The sequence below is a fragment of the Triturus cristatus genome, chromosome 4_1 (assembly GCF_964204655.1).
Source record: "Triturus cristatus chromosome 4_1, aTriCri1.1, whole genome shotgun sequence".
Classification (NCBI taxonomy): Eukaryota; Metazoa; Chordata; class Amphibia; order Caudata; family Salamandridae; genus Triturus; species Triturus cristatus.
The window spans coordinates 743,843,039-743,861,667 of NC_140585.1; the positions used below are offsets into that span (position 1 = coordinate 743,843,039).

At 43.9% G+C, this 18,629-nt stretch overlaps 1 protein-coding gene across 2 annotated transcripts in view; it reads right to left on the reverse strand.

Moving 5' to 3' along the window:
- Positions 1–18,629, reverse strand: part of NT5DC3 (5'-nucleotidase domain containing 3) — a 402,542-nt gene that overhangs the window by 215,780 nt on the left and 168,133 nt on the right. For both annotated transcript variants that reach the window (XM_085653247.1, XM_085653246.1), the window contains exons 7-8: positions 16,802–16,862; positions 1,540–1,642 (exon numbers count right to left, since the gene is read on the reverse strand). In XM_085653247.1, coding sequence (XP_085509373.1) covers positions 1,540–1,642; positions 16,802–16,862 — 164 coding nt within the window. The remainder of the gene's footprint in view (positions 1–1,539; positions 1,643–16,801; positions 16,863–18,629) is intronic.

The window sequence follows — 18,629 nt, forward strand, 5'->3', positions numbered from 1 at the left end:
TTAAAGTGGCACCAATTGATGCCATTGGTGAAATCCTTCATGCAAATCCAACACCCTGACCTCATAATAGTGCACTGTGGTGGCAATGACCTAGGCACTTTGACTGGGGTAGGTCTGGAAATGCTTATGAAGGACACCTTTGCACAACTGTTTTCACTTTTCCCTAAAACTGCCTTTGTGTTTTCCAACATATGCCAAAGGCAAAAATGGAACTGGTCCAATCATTTCTGTCCGCAGATTGACAAAGCAAGAAAGCACGTCAACAAATCTGTTTCTGCTTTCCTCCGTGACTATGGTATGGGTGCCATTTACCACAACAACTTGCGTTTTGACATGCAAGACATTTATAGAGGAGATGGTGTGCACTTCAATGATAAAGGGAACAGAGTCTTCCTCTTGAACCTTAGACTCTGCATCGGTACTTACTTGTAGGTACCACTAAAAAATCATTTCATAAACACAACGGCTCTTTTTAGAGCCCCCTAATATCTAAACACTTAAATCTGAATTTTATTTATTTTTTTATTTTTTTTTCTACCGTACGCTTACCGTAAGCTTACCGTACGCGTACCCCGTGATTTTTTAAAAAAATCAATAAATGTTTTCTTTGTACTTTACAGTCCTTCTTTGACCCCCTCACAAATGTAAGGGGGTCTGTAACTCTCCTCATTGCCCCCTTTTCTTGTTTTCACTCTTTTTTTTCTGAGTGAAACACAAAATGGCGGCCGCCGCTTCCTGGTTTCGGCCGATTCGAATGTTTACTAAGATCTAACAGCCAATCAGAATCGCGCTCGCGCACGCCACCGTACGCGTACCGTAAGCTTACCGTAAGCGTACGGTAAGCGTACCGTAAGCGGGCTCAGATATATATATTGATTTAAAGGCTATTTTCTCAGAATCTACTGAACAGATTTACACCAAACCTACAAAAGGCACTTCCTTGACATAGGGACTACCTCTCTGCCACATTTCTAGTAATTCTGTTCAGCCGTTCGGGCTGTAGCTCGTTCTAAAGGTCCTATGGAAAAATGCATGGGAAAAACGCGTTTTGGGACCCCCCTTTTATCTCAACCCCCCCTTGACGTATCCCCCCGAGACTTTCAGGGTAGGAGCGGAGCGTAGCGCCCCACCTATTTTGAGAAATTCGCGAGGATTCATCGACCGGCGCCAAAGTTATTCAAAATAGAATGTTGCGGATTTCCTATGGAAAAGGGGTCCTAACTATAACTACCTACTGGCGACCGCCAGTAGGTAATTAATATATATATATATATATATATATACACACACATACATACACACACACATACATACACACACACATACATACATACACACACACACACACACATATACACACACACACACACGTTCACCATACATATATACATGCACCATACATATATACAGGCACACATATATATGAACCAATACAACATTTATAACTACAGTGTGATATTTCAGCCACAGGAAAATTAGGCATAGGCAGACACTTAAGTGAAGCTGCTCAGTTTAACGGTGCAATAGAAGCGTACTTACACAAAGCTGCTGGGGCTATTTGTGATAAGAAACATCTTCTTTCCGTGGCTGGCTAGTTTTGCCAAAACAGCACGCGTCTGTTCACCGTAGCATATGTACCTTTCTGTAGAAAAATAAAACACATTGAGGAACTTTAGAAGATTTAGAATAGTTGCAAACTGTTTATCATATAATGCCCACATTGCTGTACATGTCACCCTCAGATAAAAGAACACAGAGATGCACTGACATTCACCACGGCAAGCGCGACTTCCCTAAAAGCCTAAAGTATGCATATTTTGAAAGCATCAATAACTTTAAAAAAAGGAATAAAATACCTTTTTAGGTCTGGCATACTCTAAAGCTGGTCTGCAAATGAGGTAGAATAAGAAATATCGCTTATGCTGATAAAAAGAGCCAATGATGTTAAATTTAACATAGCAGAGTATTGCAGTATTGATAATAGCTCACAACATCCAAAGCTCTCCCCCACCGGCACTCAGTGCCGGCTGAGATTCAGAGCAAAATATTTCCACAAATTATTCCACAGGTTTTAAATGTCGCCTTTTGTGAGCTGCTGAGGTACATGAAGTGGGATAGTATGAACTGATTTATTCATATAACTGTTTTTTATACTGTGGCCCAGTTCCAATGATAAGAGTATACACCTTATGTTCCAGCCTATTTCCCATTCAAAGAGAACATAATCGAATTTGTGGGATCAATATAAAGCAGTATTATAAGAGCAACAGCGTGTGATCATAAGTGATATAGTCTTCTAGATATTTACTTTATGTTATGCATGGTACAAGTTTGAACTTTCAAATGTGAGGAAACTCATATATAATTGAACATCTATTTACAAAAGGGTGAGAGAAGTCATTGTTGCCGACAGCCACACTGGTCATTAGTCAGCTGCAGAGACTCCTTCTGACTATAAAGTGCAGTATTGTAGAAATAGAAAGGTTTTTACCTCTCTTAAAGCTTGATAAATAAATAAGAATTCCTGTTTGTAAAGTGAGAACATATCACCTCTTAAGTTTTCTAGGGGCAGGGGCCGTCAGGGAGATTAGATGACCTATTGCCCAGAGTCACATGATGCTGAGTTGAGCTGCCAACGGAGATCGAACTGTGAGACCCACCCTCCGGTGTCAGACACCGGCCTCTGCGCCACACCTCTCTTGATGTGCCTGAGGGCCATATGTACAAAAAGTACAAAATGCAATTACCTAATTGCAATTCTTACCAAATCGCAATTAGAAAATTGTAATTTCAAATGTAAGAAAATTACAAATATTAAATGGTGATTCCTAGTGGGTCGCAAATAGATCTACCTCATAACTATTAATGGAGTAGATTGAAGTTTGCGACCCATTAGGAATTATGGCCCTCAAAGGGATGGTGGTCTCCTGGGGTCAGCAGACCGCCATGTCTGTGACAACTTTTCATTGAAGCTATTTTTTTTGTTTTAAATGCAGCCTATTTTCCTAAAGGAAAATGGGATGCATTTAAAAAAGAAAATGAAACGTTCAAGTTTAATTTCTAGGTGTCGCCTACGCAGCGCTTGCACGGTCTCTTCGAGGCATGCTGTATTCAAGATATGCGTATAAAGCTCCGCCTACTTTCGACCCATCGTTTTAATTGGCTCCTCTCCCTGTCCTTTGTAAATGATGGCTTTTCATTGGTCATTAGGCTTAGTAGTCCCTCCTTATTACTGCCTTGTCTCTTCTTGTAACCTTCCATAAGGACACTCCCTGTTACAGGTGTTGTTACACCCTAGGTTACCCTAGGTTTTAACTAAAGCCTCAAGGCACTATTTTTTTAAAGGCCTTCAGACAGGACACTCACTTGGTCCTAAACTAGGTTGGCAGTGGTTACTTGACTTGCTAGCACATCTCACATTTATTTAAACCTTCTATACCTTTCCCTTCATCAGCTCCACATAGAGTACAATCTAATCCAGAATTAATATAATAATTATTTTTTCACATTTCAAAGCTACTAATTGTATTTATGGACATAGCTATTTGAATGTACTCGAGGTACTGTCTTGCATGCAATGCATTATGGGTATGGTGGATTTACCATATCTTCTGCAGGGTGAAGTACCATATGTGACCAAAAGTTTATGATGCTCACTAGGGATCTCTAGGAGCAGCTTGCAGTACTGCATCTAGACAAGCAGTACTGGTGCCTTGCTCACTAGGGACCTCTAGGAGCAGCTTGCGATACTGCACCTAGACATGCAGTGCTGGTGCCTTGCTCACTAGGGACCTCTAGGAGCAGTTTGCTGTACTGCACTGAGACATACAATACTGGTTCCTGGCTCACTACACAAACATTTGCAATGCACCAGGTCTCACTTTGCTGAAAGTATGAGCTATTTGCCATGCATTATTATTTACAATGCCAATACCTCAAACTATCAGTAATACGAGACCTATTGCATTGCAAATGCTTGTTTTAAGAGCAGGCAGTGATCCGTGGGTTCACTGTGGAAAATGTAAACAAAAATAATTTTCAGAGCAGGCAGTGGTCCATGGTGACCACTGACTGCTCTTAAAACATATTTTTGCTTACATCTTCCTCCAAGGGACCCCTTCCCATTTGCAAATGGGTTACCACTTCCTTCGATGTGTCAATAGTATACTAATATTTGGCAACTGGAATTCAGTCACAAAATATTAATACAAGCCACTGCGCTTCGGTAGTTGGAAGGGATGCCCTAAACCCGCCCTTTCCAAATACCGAATTGCTAAACCTAACTGTGATTCGTTAACAAGTTACCGAATCGCAATTTGGCATTTGTACATTAAAGGATGATTTTTTGAGGACGCAACGGGCCAATTATGCTCGTTTGTGACCTCCCAAAAAGTTGTGTGGGGTCAGTTCCAAATTCCCTGGGCATTATCCGAGAAGGATTGTTTTAGTGTTTGTTTTCTTTATAAACATTTCCAAATTTGAAGGTGCACCTTCTCTTTACTGGCAGTCAGTGAGGAGAGATTACAATGGCATCATTATGGTCAGATTTTCTTGAGCCGGTTTTCAATCTGGAGGACAAAAGAAGTGCTGCTCTGAGTGGAGCCAGGTGTATTCTGGGTAACCAAACCAAAAGTGACTTACAATAGTTCAACCTTGAAAGTACTAGAGATTAGAGAACTTGTTGAATTCTTGATCTGTGTCTCGTCCAAGATCTGAGCCATTACTACATTGTCTTTTGGGGAAGAGAGTTTGAGCGATCACTCAGTAGCATCATGGCTGTAGACCTTGGTGTGTTTTCAGGTTTTTGTTAGGTGCCATTTTGTCAATTATCTCTGTCCTGGTCTGTGTTTTGTTTGGGGAGATTAATGACATGATATATTGTAGTGCGTGATAAATTTCTGCTGAGAGAAGATTTTTGTTTTTAAAGGTTTTGAACTATTTTATGAGCTTCTTCGGCTATTACTAAGAGTATTTGTAGAGATGGAAGATGTGGCCTAGTGGTTACAGCTGTAGAGACTGTAAAACGGGGAAAAAGGTTTGAATGTCCGCTTTGGCTCAAAAGCCTTAGATTCTGAGAAAAATCAATTAATATCAATGTGCCTAAAATGGTTAAAAAAAATGTAATGCAGTCTGATTCTTTTGCAAAGTACTCTAAACCCCTTAGGCCAACATAAGAAGTCGGGTTTCAGTGAGGCAGCTTCGAAAAGAAGGAAACGAAACCACAAAGGGTGAAATATGTCCTTGGCATTCTTGCAGCTCTTGACCAAAGTGTAATATTGATGCCAAAGTTAACAGCTAATGGTATGATGGAAGAGGAAATAATAAAGCAATGATCCCCAGAAGAGGCTCCAACAAAGGTTCCAACTGCTTGAAGAAAATCTTAGGGTCAAAAGAAAGTAGCAAGGAGGCAAAGAATGCAATAGGAAATAAGGGAAAGAATGTGCTCCAATGCCTCATCTGTTGGAAATGCCTCCTTACATACGATTTAGACCGGAATGGATATCACAGGAAGAGAATCTACTTAATATTTTATACAGAATGGACAGACCACTATCTTGAAAAGGGCAGTCCATAAGAGGTGTTCACACCCCTTTTCTGAAACTCGTGGTTCCCGCTTATAACACATAGAAAAAGCCCAAATAATGCATCTTTGGTCTAGCGCTAAATCCTGCAGCTCTAATTCCACCTTTCATGCCGGCCCTCTCAGGATGACTGATCTATGCAGTGAAAAGGCTAAATCACACACTGAGTGCGGCAATCAGAAATATATGGACAGAATGAGGGTTGCACAGTCATCTCTAGAATGCATGTAATCTCTGGTAAACACTGGGCAAAGATGAGAACACTCAGGTTAGGTCTTGGTTGATGATATGATTAGTTGTACCAGATTCCCTACAAGTTCTTCATTTAGGTTGAAGTAAGTAACTTTGTCTTTCCAATCTATCTTTCAGAGCTGTTAACCTAATCTTTTTTAAGTTTAGAGAAATAACTGCTTCCCTGTTGTCTGTTTTTATTAGGTACACATACGTATTTTCCAACTTCAGAACCAGATAACAGTTGAAATTATCAATAATGGATTTCAATCAAATCACATATCCCTGAAGTGTACTTCAATATATCCAATAAACTGGTGCATTTCTGCCCTTATGATATTTCTAGAGAGAAACCATGGTTGTTAAAAATATAGGCGTGCTGCTTTGAGGATTTCAACAAGTGTATAGTATATGATCAAAGTAGATATGTTATATTACTGTAACAGTGATCCACGCTTGTTTTTTCTTTGTAGTCTAGGCCAGACAGTGCTCCAGAAATGCAAGTATTACTTATTCATAGCCTTGTTTAGGCAGTAATCATATATGTTTCTAGAGTATAATAGTTTATTATGCTGCCTATGTCAGGCAGCCCCAGTTAATCTTCGTCAATTTACTGTGTTGTTTATGCCATGCAAACCATATGGTTCTCCTTGACAAATTCCCTCTTTCTCAACAAAAAAAAGGAGGGGAAAAAAAAAGAGAAGAAAAAAAAAAATGGATAGTTAAGAAGACTTATCTGGCATGCAAGAGTGGTACTTTGGCCAATCAGAATGATATAGGAGTGTGAAAATCTCCTGTGCTTCTTTTGTTAGCTTTTGTCTCTCTCTTGTCCCCTTGGTGGGAAAGGACAGAGCCTAGACACCTAATTGAGGAACAAAATCATGTGCAACTGAGGTAGGCCGTCCCCAGGCTGGAAAAGGTTCCTCCTCCCAAATCCTCTTTGCCTCCTTGTATTATGACCAAAAACTAAAGTGGACAAACGGCCTAGCAAGCTAGGATAGCTATATTTCCAAACTCCTCTAGAGTGACCACAAACCTGCTAGGGTGAGGCGCATCCCCAAAACACACAAATGGAAAGAGGCCCCCAATAATGAAAATGTTCCTAGCTATCGTTTCAATTCTATTAAGGACACAGAGGCAAAGATTATGCTCTCCACTTTATTTTGAAAGCAGTATTAAACAATAACAAACTACCTTTCCTAAGAATCTAAGGGAAAGAAGAACAAAAAAAGAATCCACCAATGTACAGTCCCCGTAACATAGTCCATCGACACTGTTCATGTTCCCTCTTTCTTCGTGCAACAGATTCCTTCCAAGCCGGAAAATCCATTCCTCATTCTCTTAAAACAAGAACAATCCTGTAATTCCCATCCATAAACTGATGACCATATCAGCAATGAAAACAGAAACCTGAAATAGGATAAACACGTTCTTACACCTAAACTTCATAGAAATAACTATCATGAACCAACAATTCTGAAGCAAACCGGTTGACAAAGAAATAATAACCTATAAACAAAAGTATACTTCTACCTTAAAAGGTTCCAAATTCCCACGGAGCGGTCAACCCTTGAATAGAGAGAGTACAAGAGACTTGATACGGGTGGGAATAATCGTCGCCTCTATGTCCTTAAAAGAAATTAAAACTTTCTGTTATGATAGCTAGGAAAGTTTTCATTTTATGTCAGGACCAGAGGCTCAGATTATGCGCATTAAAAGCTTCTCCAACACCGATGAAGCTATGTGGACTACTGGCTTAAAACAGACTATCTTAAACGTAGAGTTTGATGACCAATCAGCAGCGTTTGAGATGTCCTCTAGACGAGCCCCCCAATGCAAACGCCTTAGATGCCACAGCACCTCTCGCCGAATGTGCTAAAAGATATAGAAGTATCAATTCATGCTTCATGCAGGATGTCCCTCACCCAGAGTGATATGGTGGGAGATAAAAACCGCTCTAAACGGTTTGCGCAAGGCAATCAGGAGTTGCTGTTCCCCCGCGAGGTGCAACTCCTCCATCACTGGCTCATAAGCCTTGAGACATCTAACAACGCACAACGTAGGCCTTTGTGCAAATGATGGGTAAGAAAAAAACCTGGAATTACATTTCGTTCTCCTGGAAACATGAATAGTAACGCCCTCTGTGTAGAAGACCCTTCTGAGATTTCCAGAGCCCTTACATCAGAGACTCTTCTACAAAAAAATCAAAGTAACCAAGGCAACTTGCCGGATAATTTTGTTCTGGAAAAGTACTTATTCTGCTGCCAAGAGAGGATAAGGTCAAAAACCTTGTTAACATCCTACAAAGAAGAATACCTGGGTTTGGGAGGAACTGAAAACCTTACACCCCTCATTAATTTCTTGACCATGGGATGCTTCCCCACTGGAGGACCCTCTATGGTAAAGTGGCCCGCTGAGATGGCGGAATGGACAATGTTTGCTGACCTGTAGACCATCCCTTCCACGAACGACAAAAAGTAAAAAACATGAACGATTCCAGATTCCATGAGATTGGCGTCCCTCTGCAAACATCAATGCAATCACTGTCTCCAAGCGGACTTGTATCTTATATTTATCTCTTCTCCCCAAGCCTTGGATTAAAGGCCCTGAGCGGTTTCCAAAGGTCCTTGGATGTTCCACCTACTTCTAAAATCCTCCACTCCATGAGGAATAGGTGCCCCTCCAGAACCATGCAGTGGGGATTCCCCAGAAGATCTAGAAGAATATCCTGCTTCCGGGGTAGACGGATGGGATAATCCCCTTAAAGTTCCATCATCATAGGAAACCATACTTGAGAGCTCCAAAGCGGCTAAATTAGTACCAGTGTTGCCTTCTGCCTTCATACTTGCGCCACCAACTGCATTAAGCATTGCAAACGGGGGAAAATGCATACTCCGTCTTCACACTCCAGTATTGCAGAAACGCATCCAGACGCCGCTTGCAGGTCCAGCCTTCAGCTGAAGAATCACGTCAAGTGACATTCGAGGTGAGAGGCGAACATGTCGACTGGAAATGGACCTCAAACCCTCTGAATCACATTGGACACATCAGGATGAAGTTGCCATGCATCGAGATCATGAAGGTGTGCGGAGTGCCAATCGGCTACCTCGTTGGATTTCCCTGGAAGATGCTCTGTTGTGACCGAAGTTTCTCGATCCAGGCAATACTGCCAGAAACCTTTCACCAGATCTGGATTGGGGACCCTCCTCAAGTGGTTGATATACATCACTGGTGAGATGAGGTAATTAGCAGGCACAAAACCAACCGTGTTTAGAATGGCTCCGATGAAAGGGAGCGTCTAAGAAGGAGTCAGGTGTGACTTGGCACATTGATAGTGAACCCCAAAGATGACAGGAGGTTTGACATAGTATGGAAGTGTTTGATGACTGCCTGGGGTGTGCCCACCTTCAACAGCCTGTTGTCATGGTAGGGGAAGACTGGCACCCCTAATCTCTAATGGCGTGTTGCCACCACTGCCATGACTTTTGGGAACATCCGAGGGGTGCAGTGAGACCTTTGCCTCTCTGAAACGTATCTGTGGTTAAGCGGCCTGGCCCCTCCAAAAACCTTGGAAGAAATGATTTCTTAATGTATGCTTGTGCCTTGTCAAAGGAATTAAATGCTTGCACAAACTTGCCTAACTCCTTAATAAAGGGGTTCACAAACAACTGCCGTGTGCAGTAGGACCCTCCTATGAGGCAGCTAGATCCCCAATATTTGGGTCCACTTAGATAAGGAGGAACCACCTCAGTTTTGCTGACATATTAGAATTGGCATTCCGTAGGAGGATAACTGCCTGTTGGGCCCAGCCAGAAAGGATCTCGAGCAATATAAGAGACCCTGATTGCTCAGCCTCCTCAGTGATGTCAAGGACTTTGGCGATGGACGCTTTCATGTTCAACAACTTATCCCGGCATGAACGTCGGGGGCAGTCAATGCCCTTCTTGGGCTCCTAATATACTCTGCCACAAAAGTGTTCATCTCCTCATCTATCTCTGGTGTTAGGGCTACCTTGCTCTCTAGTGAAGGACGGAGATATTCCGCCCATAGGCGGGCTCAGACATCCTTATCCAGGGATTTCCATAGATGACTCGCAAGATAGGTTGCCACCTTGTCACTGGAGGACAACTTTGAAGACCTGTGGTGGAGCAAGTCATCCGCATCCAACATATCCGCTAACAGGTCGGCCTGCGGAGTAGGCACAGAGTGGGGCTTTGCAGTCTCATCTGCAGATGGGTGCCATGTAGAGAGGTGCCTGGATCCCGGTCAGTATTGCCCTGGGAGTCATCCCCCTGCTGGGGGAGGAGACGGAGGGGTCAGGTTAAAGTGCTCAGGATCAGACAACTTTGTTTGCCTCTGCAGGAAGGCCTTCTTGAGATGCTCAAAAGTGTCCTTATCAACACCCTGGTCCATAGCACGCTTGTCTGCTTGAGGGTGAGACCCTGGACATTCAGGCGCCAGCAAGGGGCCTTGCTGATGCGCTTGGGCCAGACTCTCCATTTGCTACCCCATGAGTGCCAGGGTCAGAAACACTGAGTGCTGGGTTAAGGCGTCCACTGCCTCACAAATTTGGCATCCTGAGGCATTAAGGAGGCTGATTCCTCTACAAAATACACAGCCTTGGAGTACTGCATGTTAGGATCTGTTGTGGTGCTAGGGAGCCTAGCAGATTAGGCAGAGTCAAGGACTCAAGCAGCTGTGACCAACATCCTACTCAGTTCCTAGGGTACCCAGCTTTGGCCGGTCCCTGTGGTGTAAAGGTGGCCAAACTGCCCTAAAAAGGGGAACACTGACAAACCGATGGGCTACGGCCCCTAAATACAAAACTTGCACTGACGAGTACGCCTAAGGGCCCTTAGTATAACCAACGTGCAGTTCAGATAGCCAGGATGGCAGCAAAAAATAATCCCCATCAAACAGTTGTTCTATTGTGGGGTTATAGGTTCCTGCACAAACCCTGGATACACACTGCGGGACTGAGCGGTTACATTTTACAACCCCCTCTGTTGGAGGGATTCTGCACATATACAGAACTACGTGCAGGAAACCAGGACCTCTGTGTATACTAGTGTACCAACAACCCACCTTAGTGCCCGGAATCCTTATCCGACTAGCTATAGTGTCTCATTCGTTCTCCGTACTACAGCGAAGCTACCAATGATTAGACATCCTAGTACAAGTGACTCAGACTCTCTCAGTAATCACGGGAGCAAGAACACTCTTTCGCCAACTCACTCATACTTGTCCACAACATAAGTAATCAGAGACACAGTATAGTTTAAAATGTTTATTTTAACTAACGTGCTCTATAATGCAGTACACAAGCCAATACTAGCAGCAGAATGCATAAACTCAATTTAGTGAGCATTTTTACAATTCCATAAAATATGAACGGGGAGATCATTTTATAAAGCTAGTGGAAAAAAGGCCTAAAGTGCCTTGTCACCCTCCCCTTGCTAGGAACTAGTTTATGATAATTATAGAAGACCTCTGGGCTTTGTCAGGTGGACCCCATACCTCCAGGTTTGGATGCAAAGGTTTACATCACCGGACAAACCGCTCTTCTTCCCTGAAAGGTTTTCTTCGAGTGCCTTAACATGCCTACAATGCAATATTAAAAGCACCGGATTTTCGGTAGTGCACCTGTGGCAGTATTATGTCTAACATGCGTGGAACTGACCAACAGCAGATTAACGGAGCACATTGTTTTTTGACCTTGAACACGCTGTGCAGACAGAGCCTCAGAGGACAGCAAGAGACGTGAAAGGTAGATGGTTCTCATGTGAGCGAGCACAGGCAGAGGAGTTGTGCAAAACAAACGCCTGTAGAAACGTGTGCAAAAGTGGTAACATGGCAGCCAGGCTTATACTAATTTATGCTAATTTAGCAATGTACGCAGTGAATCCATAACCTCACTACACCTCCCCCCCTGCAGGCTTGGCGGTCACAGCACAGAAATTGACAAATACGGGACAAAGGCCCGCTAATACAGACCCGATTTACGGGTGTCAAGGCTTCCAGGCACATTGGGCAGCTTCCCCACAAATAGCAAATGAAGAGCGCAACGCCCGGAGAGCCGGGGGAATGTTTCACTGACCCATGAGCGCCCTCTAGCAGCCGGCTGCTCCCGCCACAGACATGAGGCCCAGTGAAAGCTGACAGGCACACACGCTGTTAAAATAAAGTGAAGAAAGAAGAGCATAATACAAGCCTACAGTCTTGACACAGAATTCAGATTAGGCTGTTGTTTTGTAAGCACCAGATAACACGTCCCTCATGTTGGAAATGAAGATTGGTGAAGTGGGAATCAGGTGTCATATTATTATTTCAAGATCTGCCACAAACAAGACAAAGAGGCCAAGGCAGAAAGGCATTTTTGTTTTATTTAGCCCGTGCTTTTCTATTTGATATATTCTTTTGCTATGGATTTGCGGATACTCCACATACTCACGGCAAACTTCAAACAACAAAAAACACCACCAGGCCTAGCCCCCAATGTCTTTATTAATGTTTGTTCAGGACTCAGTCCAGAGTCCTAAGATTGGTGCCACCACTTCCTCGCTGATGTGGTGGCAGCCAATCAGTTCTCAGCAGGAGATCTGTTGGATCCACAGAGGCTCCACATTCCAAGATCTAATATTTTTTTTTTCAGCATCAATTCCTCAAAAAATACTTAGCAAATTTACACCAAAACCCAAAAAGCACCCTACCTGGACCGACATCTACATCTATCTATCTGCCAAATTTGATGTAAATCCGTTTGGCAGTTTGGATAGTAGCTGAGTCTAGGGTTCCTATAGAAATTAAATAGGGAAACTCGTTATGGGACCCCCCTTTTTTCTCAGCCCCTGCTTGATGGATCACCCCAAAACTTTTCATGCGCAAACTAGTCTGCACTTTTTTGGAAAGTTTAGTGGAGATTCGTCGAACGGCTCCAAAGTTATTAACAGCACAAAATATGGAAACACAATACTAACTATAACTACTCAGTGGTGACCGCAGTGACTATATATCACTGAAGAAACCAAAAGTTAAAGGGACGGTATTTTCACGAATCTATATCAGTTAAAACATACAATTCTAAACAGAAAAAATAAAAACTGTAATTCACCAGTTCCAGTTACCTAAAATGCCCTAAAGTAACTGAAAATCATGACCCCGCCATGTACAGCCTAGTAATCAATTATGTCATTTCAGATGTTGCAGTGATGCGATCAATGAAGTCGTAGAAGATGTCATGAGCTATGTAATACGTGAGGAAATTTGCAGGCACAAAACCAACCGTGTTCAGAATGGCTCCGATGAAAGGGAGTGTCTAAGAAGGAGCCAGGTGTGACTTGGCACGTTGATAGTCAAACCCAAAGATGACAGGAGGTGTTTGATGACTGCATGGAGTGTGCCTGCCTTCAACAGCCTGTTGTCAAGGTAGGGGAAGACTGGCACCCCTAATCTCCATAGGTGTGTTGCCACCACTGGCATAACTTTCATGAACATCCGAGGGGTGCAGGTGAGACCTATGGGGAGCTCAGCAAACTGAAAATGTTCCTCTCCCACCACAAACTGCAGGTAGCGGTGATGGGCGGCAGAACGGGTATATGGAAATAGGTCTCCTGCAGGTCCAATGCCACCATCAAGTCTCCAGGGTTGAGGGCCGATAAGACCTGGGTCAAGTCGAGCATTTTGAATTTCTCCTTGTGGACAAAGAAATTGAGAGGGTGCAGGTCTAGAACAGGTAAAAAACCTTCACCCTTCTTGGGAACCAGAATATAGCAGGAAAAACAACCAGGTCCTTCTTCTGGTTCAGTCACCCAATCAATAGCTCCTTTTGCCAAAACACTTGAACCTCCTGCAGCAAAATGGAGATGTGTTCCTCCGTCAGTCATTTGGAGGACTGTGGAAGAAATGGCAGGGACAAAAGGAAGGGTAGGGCATAGCCTTTGCGGAAAAAATGTAGAACCCACCTGTCTTGCCAGTCTAGATAGAATCAATAGATTCTGCCTCCCACCGGGTGGCTGTGACTCAGTAAGGGTACACTAAAGGGGCCTGACAGGAGAGGCTGCAGGGGTAGGTGGTGGCCTGAGAGGTACTTTGACCTTGGCCACAGGAGTGGTTGGCACGATGGCCTCTTCCACAAAACTGATGGGTTCCCTCCTGGGGTGGGATAGGCTGGCAGTAGGAAATGCCTTCGGCGAAGACACGAAAGGTGCGCTGAAAGTGTTACTGATGAGGTTGGTTGGAAGGGCCCAGAGAGCAAGCGATAGCCCTATTCTCTTAGAAACGTTCAAGGTCCAAGTCAGCCTTGACCCTAAACAAGCAAGTCCAGCTGGACGGCATGTCCATCAGGGAGGACTGGATGTTGCCCGGGAACCCAGTAGAACATAGTCACACGTGACAGAGAATTGCAATATTGGTGCCTATAGCCTGTCTGGCAGAGTTGGTGGTGTCCAAGCCACAACAATTTATGAACTTGGCCGCATCACGACCATCCTGAATGGCCTGTGACAGAACAGAGCGAAGGTCTTTCAGGAATGCCATGGAGGACTGTAGCCACCGAATCCCAGTAATCATGAGTGTAGCAGCCAAGCAAGTAGGAAGCATCGAAGGGCCAAACTGGCAGATGAGAAGAGGAATTTACCAAATACATTCCCTACCAGAGAAAGTAGTAGGGAAATTGTTGGGGCGTGTCCGGCTGATGGAGGCCTGCACCACAAGACTCTCTGGAGAGGGGTGCTGTGGCCGAAAAGCGGAGTTACCTGGAGCAGGGTGATGGCGCCTTGCAATATGCCAGTTAGCGAGAGTGCCAGTAAAAGGTTTAGCCCAAACCCCTACTAGGTATTGGCCAAGGCTTCATTAAAAGATATGAAAGGCTCAGCGTCAGTCTGGGTTGGCTGCAGGTCTTCCGTCAGGATGCTGATTTCATCTCTGTAGTGGGAAGCAGAACCATAACATAGGATGCAGATTCTTTGGTGGCTGGGCCAGGAAGGGAGAAAAGGCCAAGTCCAGGAAGGTCTCAAGCTAACTAGCATCTTGTAGGTACTCATACCAATTGTCTTTGACATAGGACTGAGCCCCTGATCAGGATCATTGACCAAGTCCGTGCCAAAAAGAAAATGCAGGGAATGTTGCCTGCCTGTTGGTAAGGCAAGATCAGAAACTTCAGTCGGATTTGGTTGAGACGTTAGTTAAATTTGGACCGGCGTCAAATCACTGTCGGAAGGACAAAGGAGATCACCTCTTAAGGCAGTAAAGTCAGTGTATCTGGTTGTGGATTGGGTATGGGCGCTGAGGGCGTTGTTGCAACTGCAGCCGAATAAGGAATCAGTACAGCGGCTCTGTGTGGCCCAAAAACGCACCAGAGGAAATCGGTTGAGTTCCGAAGAGCTTAGCTGAGAGAAACTCTTCAATTTTCGCAACATAGTTGAAGCCCCACAAAACTCAGGTTGTACTGGGACCAGCTGCAGAATCTGCTCCAAAGTTGGCAGGCCTCAGGAGAGAGACCATTGGCACAAACCCCTCGCTTCATCTGGTCAGTAGGAATGGCACGGAGAAGTAGAACTCCACTCTGACTGCTTATGTTTCTTGTGCTTTCCTGAGGATTTAGCGGAAGGCAAAGACCAGCCTCGAAAGCAACTTTATCAACTCCGGGAATGGGAGCAGGCTCGGGAACGAAGGTTCATTGGGGATCAGGACTTGGAGTGGTCCCAGCGCTGCATCTTTTTGTGCTTGGCCACAAAGTTGTGCCTCAAATTCCCCAGTGGCCTTTGGATTCATCAACGTGCAGTTCCAGAAGGCCTTGGAGTCGTGGCTCGACCTCCTGAAACCACTGGCAGACCTGTGGGGATCTCTCACACTAATTTGTTTGTGACAGTCCCTACAGGGATTAAAACCCTTTTTTGGGGTGCAACGTGGCAACATACCTTGCATACTGTAGAAAAGTTCAAAAAGTGGATTAAAAAAACTAGTCTCTGCGAGATGATATAAACTCTGGATATGTGTCTAGAGGTGCGGAAAGAAAGGAACTGAAGTCATCGCATGGGAGTGGAGCCTTCATTAGGTCACGCACATCACTTCTGGAGTGGAACGGCGGCGGCAGTGTTGATCCGCACGGGGACACCGGCCGCCAAGCAGAAGTAATAGAAAAAAGTTTCCAGTCTGACGCCTGGGGAATATTTAAAAAGTGAGGAATCTGCAGTTAAATTTTCAATAGGAAAGAATATGCGTTATCTGTGCAGGCCAGCTAATCCAAACTGTCATAAATGTGCACAGCTGGATTTCAGAATATTGTAGCTATCCAACCTCTAAGTAAGGAAGAAGAGAAATAGAAAAATAGAAAAAAGAGGAAATAGCTTGAGAGAAGCAGATTGGCAGAAAAAAAGAAACTGGTGATTGTGCACACCCAAGCATGTGAAGAGGGTATGGTTGCATAATGTATACATATGTATGTATGGAACTCCTTCTGTGCATTTGTGAGAAGCAAATTCAGGTCCGGCGAGCCAATGGTAGCATACCTATGGCCTGAAAATAGGTGTAATCAAAGACATTAAAATGCTAGAGTAAATAATAAACAGACCAATTATCCATTTGAGCTGGTGTTCCTAGTCTTAAAGTAAATGCCCCTCAAGGAAGGCTCTCCTCCTCTCTAGCGATGTTATCAAAATGTACAATTACCAAAGTGCCATCTTGACATGTACTAGTCCTCACACTTTGGTGTCTGAATCTGATAGACCAGAAGTGAAAGAAGGAATTTATTGGTGTCATTGCTTTGGTATTGCGCTGGAATGGTTTCTTTATCTAATTGCTCGTGTGCTGAATCCACACTCCGGATAGAGCTAATAGCAGAAATACTGTATAGTCTCCCCCAAAAACGAGCTATTGGCAAAATTAACTTGCACTACTTTATTCAAATCTAAAACAAAGAATTACTTTTCTATGCTGCTTTGGAGATGCACGAAACCAAGACATGGAAACATACTTCAAAAATTACTCACCAATATCGGACAGAATAGCTTTGTACATCAATCCTTTAACATGCACATCCCTAATCGAATCCTAGAAGGATATATAAAAAAATTATTGAAGCCACATATTTCTCCCACCTCACACTTGGATAGCATTTCGAAAGGTTGTTACTACATTTCATAATACGAGAAACGTCAGTCTAGAAATGTATTAAAATAACTAACAACAGCATTGACCTACGTGACCTTCAGAAATAATTCATAAAAGTCATGAAGGCTATTTTGCATATGTAGTTGGGGGAGACTACTAAACATTTAGCCGCATCTAACATTCTGTGAAAAGGACTGACCTGACTTTGTCAGATCCTAAGTTCTCATTGGGGACTATCTGGGAAAATGTACTCAAGGCAAGTACCTTGTTCGGAATCTATTTATAGTCATCAGTGGAAGAGTTAGAATTTAGAATGAAACAACAAGTTACTTACCTTAGGTAACGCCTTATGTGGTAGAGACTATCTAACAGCATATTCCCTACTGTAGAAATATCCCCATGCTTCAGACTGGATCCGGAATTTTTTCATGAGCAGTACCCCTGCATGCTGGTAGGTGGTGTAGTTTGGCTCAGAGTGGCGTCGTACAGGCCAGAAGTGACGTGAGCGGAGCCTATACAGGCGCCACCCTTCATTCTGACGTCAGTTTCTTTTTGCGACTTTTCACGTCAGGAGTGCAGAACCACGAAGAACACAGGTCACTGGAGTGGAAAACTAGGGCCCTGTCCCTATAAATCTGTTTACAGAGCAGGGAGGATGGGAGGGTCAGTAAGGAATCTGCAGCTAGATAGAATCTCTACCAGATAAGGAGTTACCAAAGGTAATTAAGTTATTCATTTGATAAAGACATCTAGCTGCCGAATCCTCAAATTAAAATAGATCTCCAAGCAATACTTTCCCAAAGGTGGGTCTGTAAAACGGTTTCACACTAAAATGTCCTGCAGGACCAAAAGAGCAAAGTGCCCATTTTGACGGACTTGACTGTCCAGGCAGTAATGCTGGGTGAGAATGTGAATGAGGTCCACCTTGCTGCCTGGCAGATGTCCAGGGCCGGAACTCAGCGTGCTAAGGCAGAGGTCTCAGCCTTAGCTCTGGTGGGATGAGCACACAAGCCTTCAGGAGGTTGCTTTTGGCCAGTGCATAGTAGATCTTAGTGCAGAGTATAAGCCATTGGGAGAAAGTCTGTTTTTGCATGGCTTTCCCCTTCTTTGCTCTGACACACCCCACGAAGAATTGGTAGTTCACTCGGAACGCTTGTGCAATGAAGGTAGAACAAGAACGCTCTTTTGGGGTCCAGTCAGTGGAGTTTCTCCTCTTCCTCAGAAGCCTTTGGCAGAGCATAACTTGTAAGCAGAGTGATGAATGGGCCTACAAGAAAGGGAGTGACAACTTTCAGCGGGAAGGAAGCTCTAGTGCAAAGAACCAGCTTGTCTGGGTAGATGTTCAGTTATGGGGGCTTGGATGACAAAGCCTGAAGCTCACTGACCCTCTGGGCAGAGGTTATTGCTACTAGGAAGGCAGTCTTGATGGTAAGGAGCCTAAGAGGACAGTTGTGCAGTGGCTCGAAAGGAGCACACATTGGAAAAGTTAGCACATGATTTCGGTCCCACGGAGGCATGATGAAAGGTGAAGGAGGCAACGTGTTGCAGACCTTTCAAAAACCTTTTTACAACAGGAGATTTGAACAGGGATGGCTGATTTGCAGAAAGGGTGAGATGGCAGGAAGATAGCCCTTTAAAGGTACCCAGAGCAGAGCCCTGCTGGGCAAGAGAAAGAATAAAGAGAAGAACCTGAGAGCAGAGAGCAGA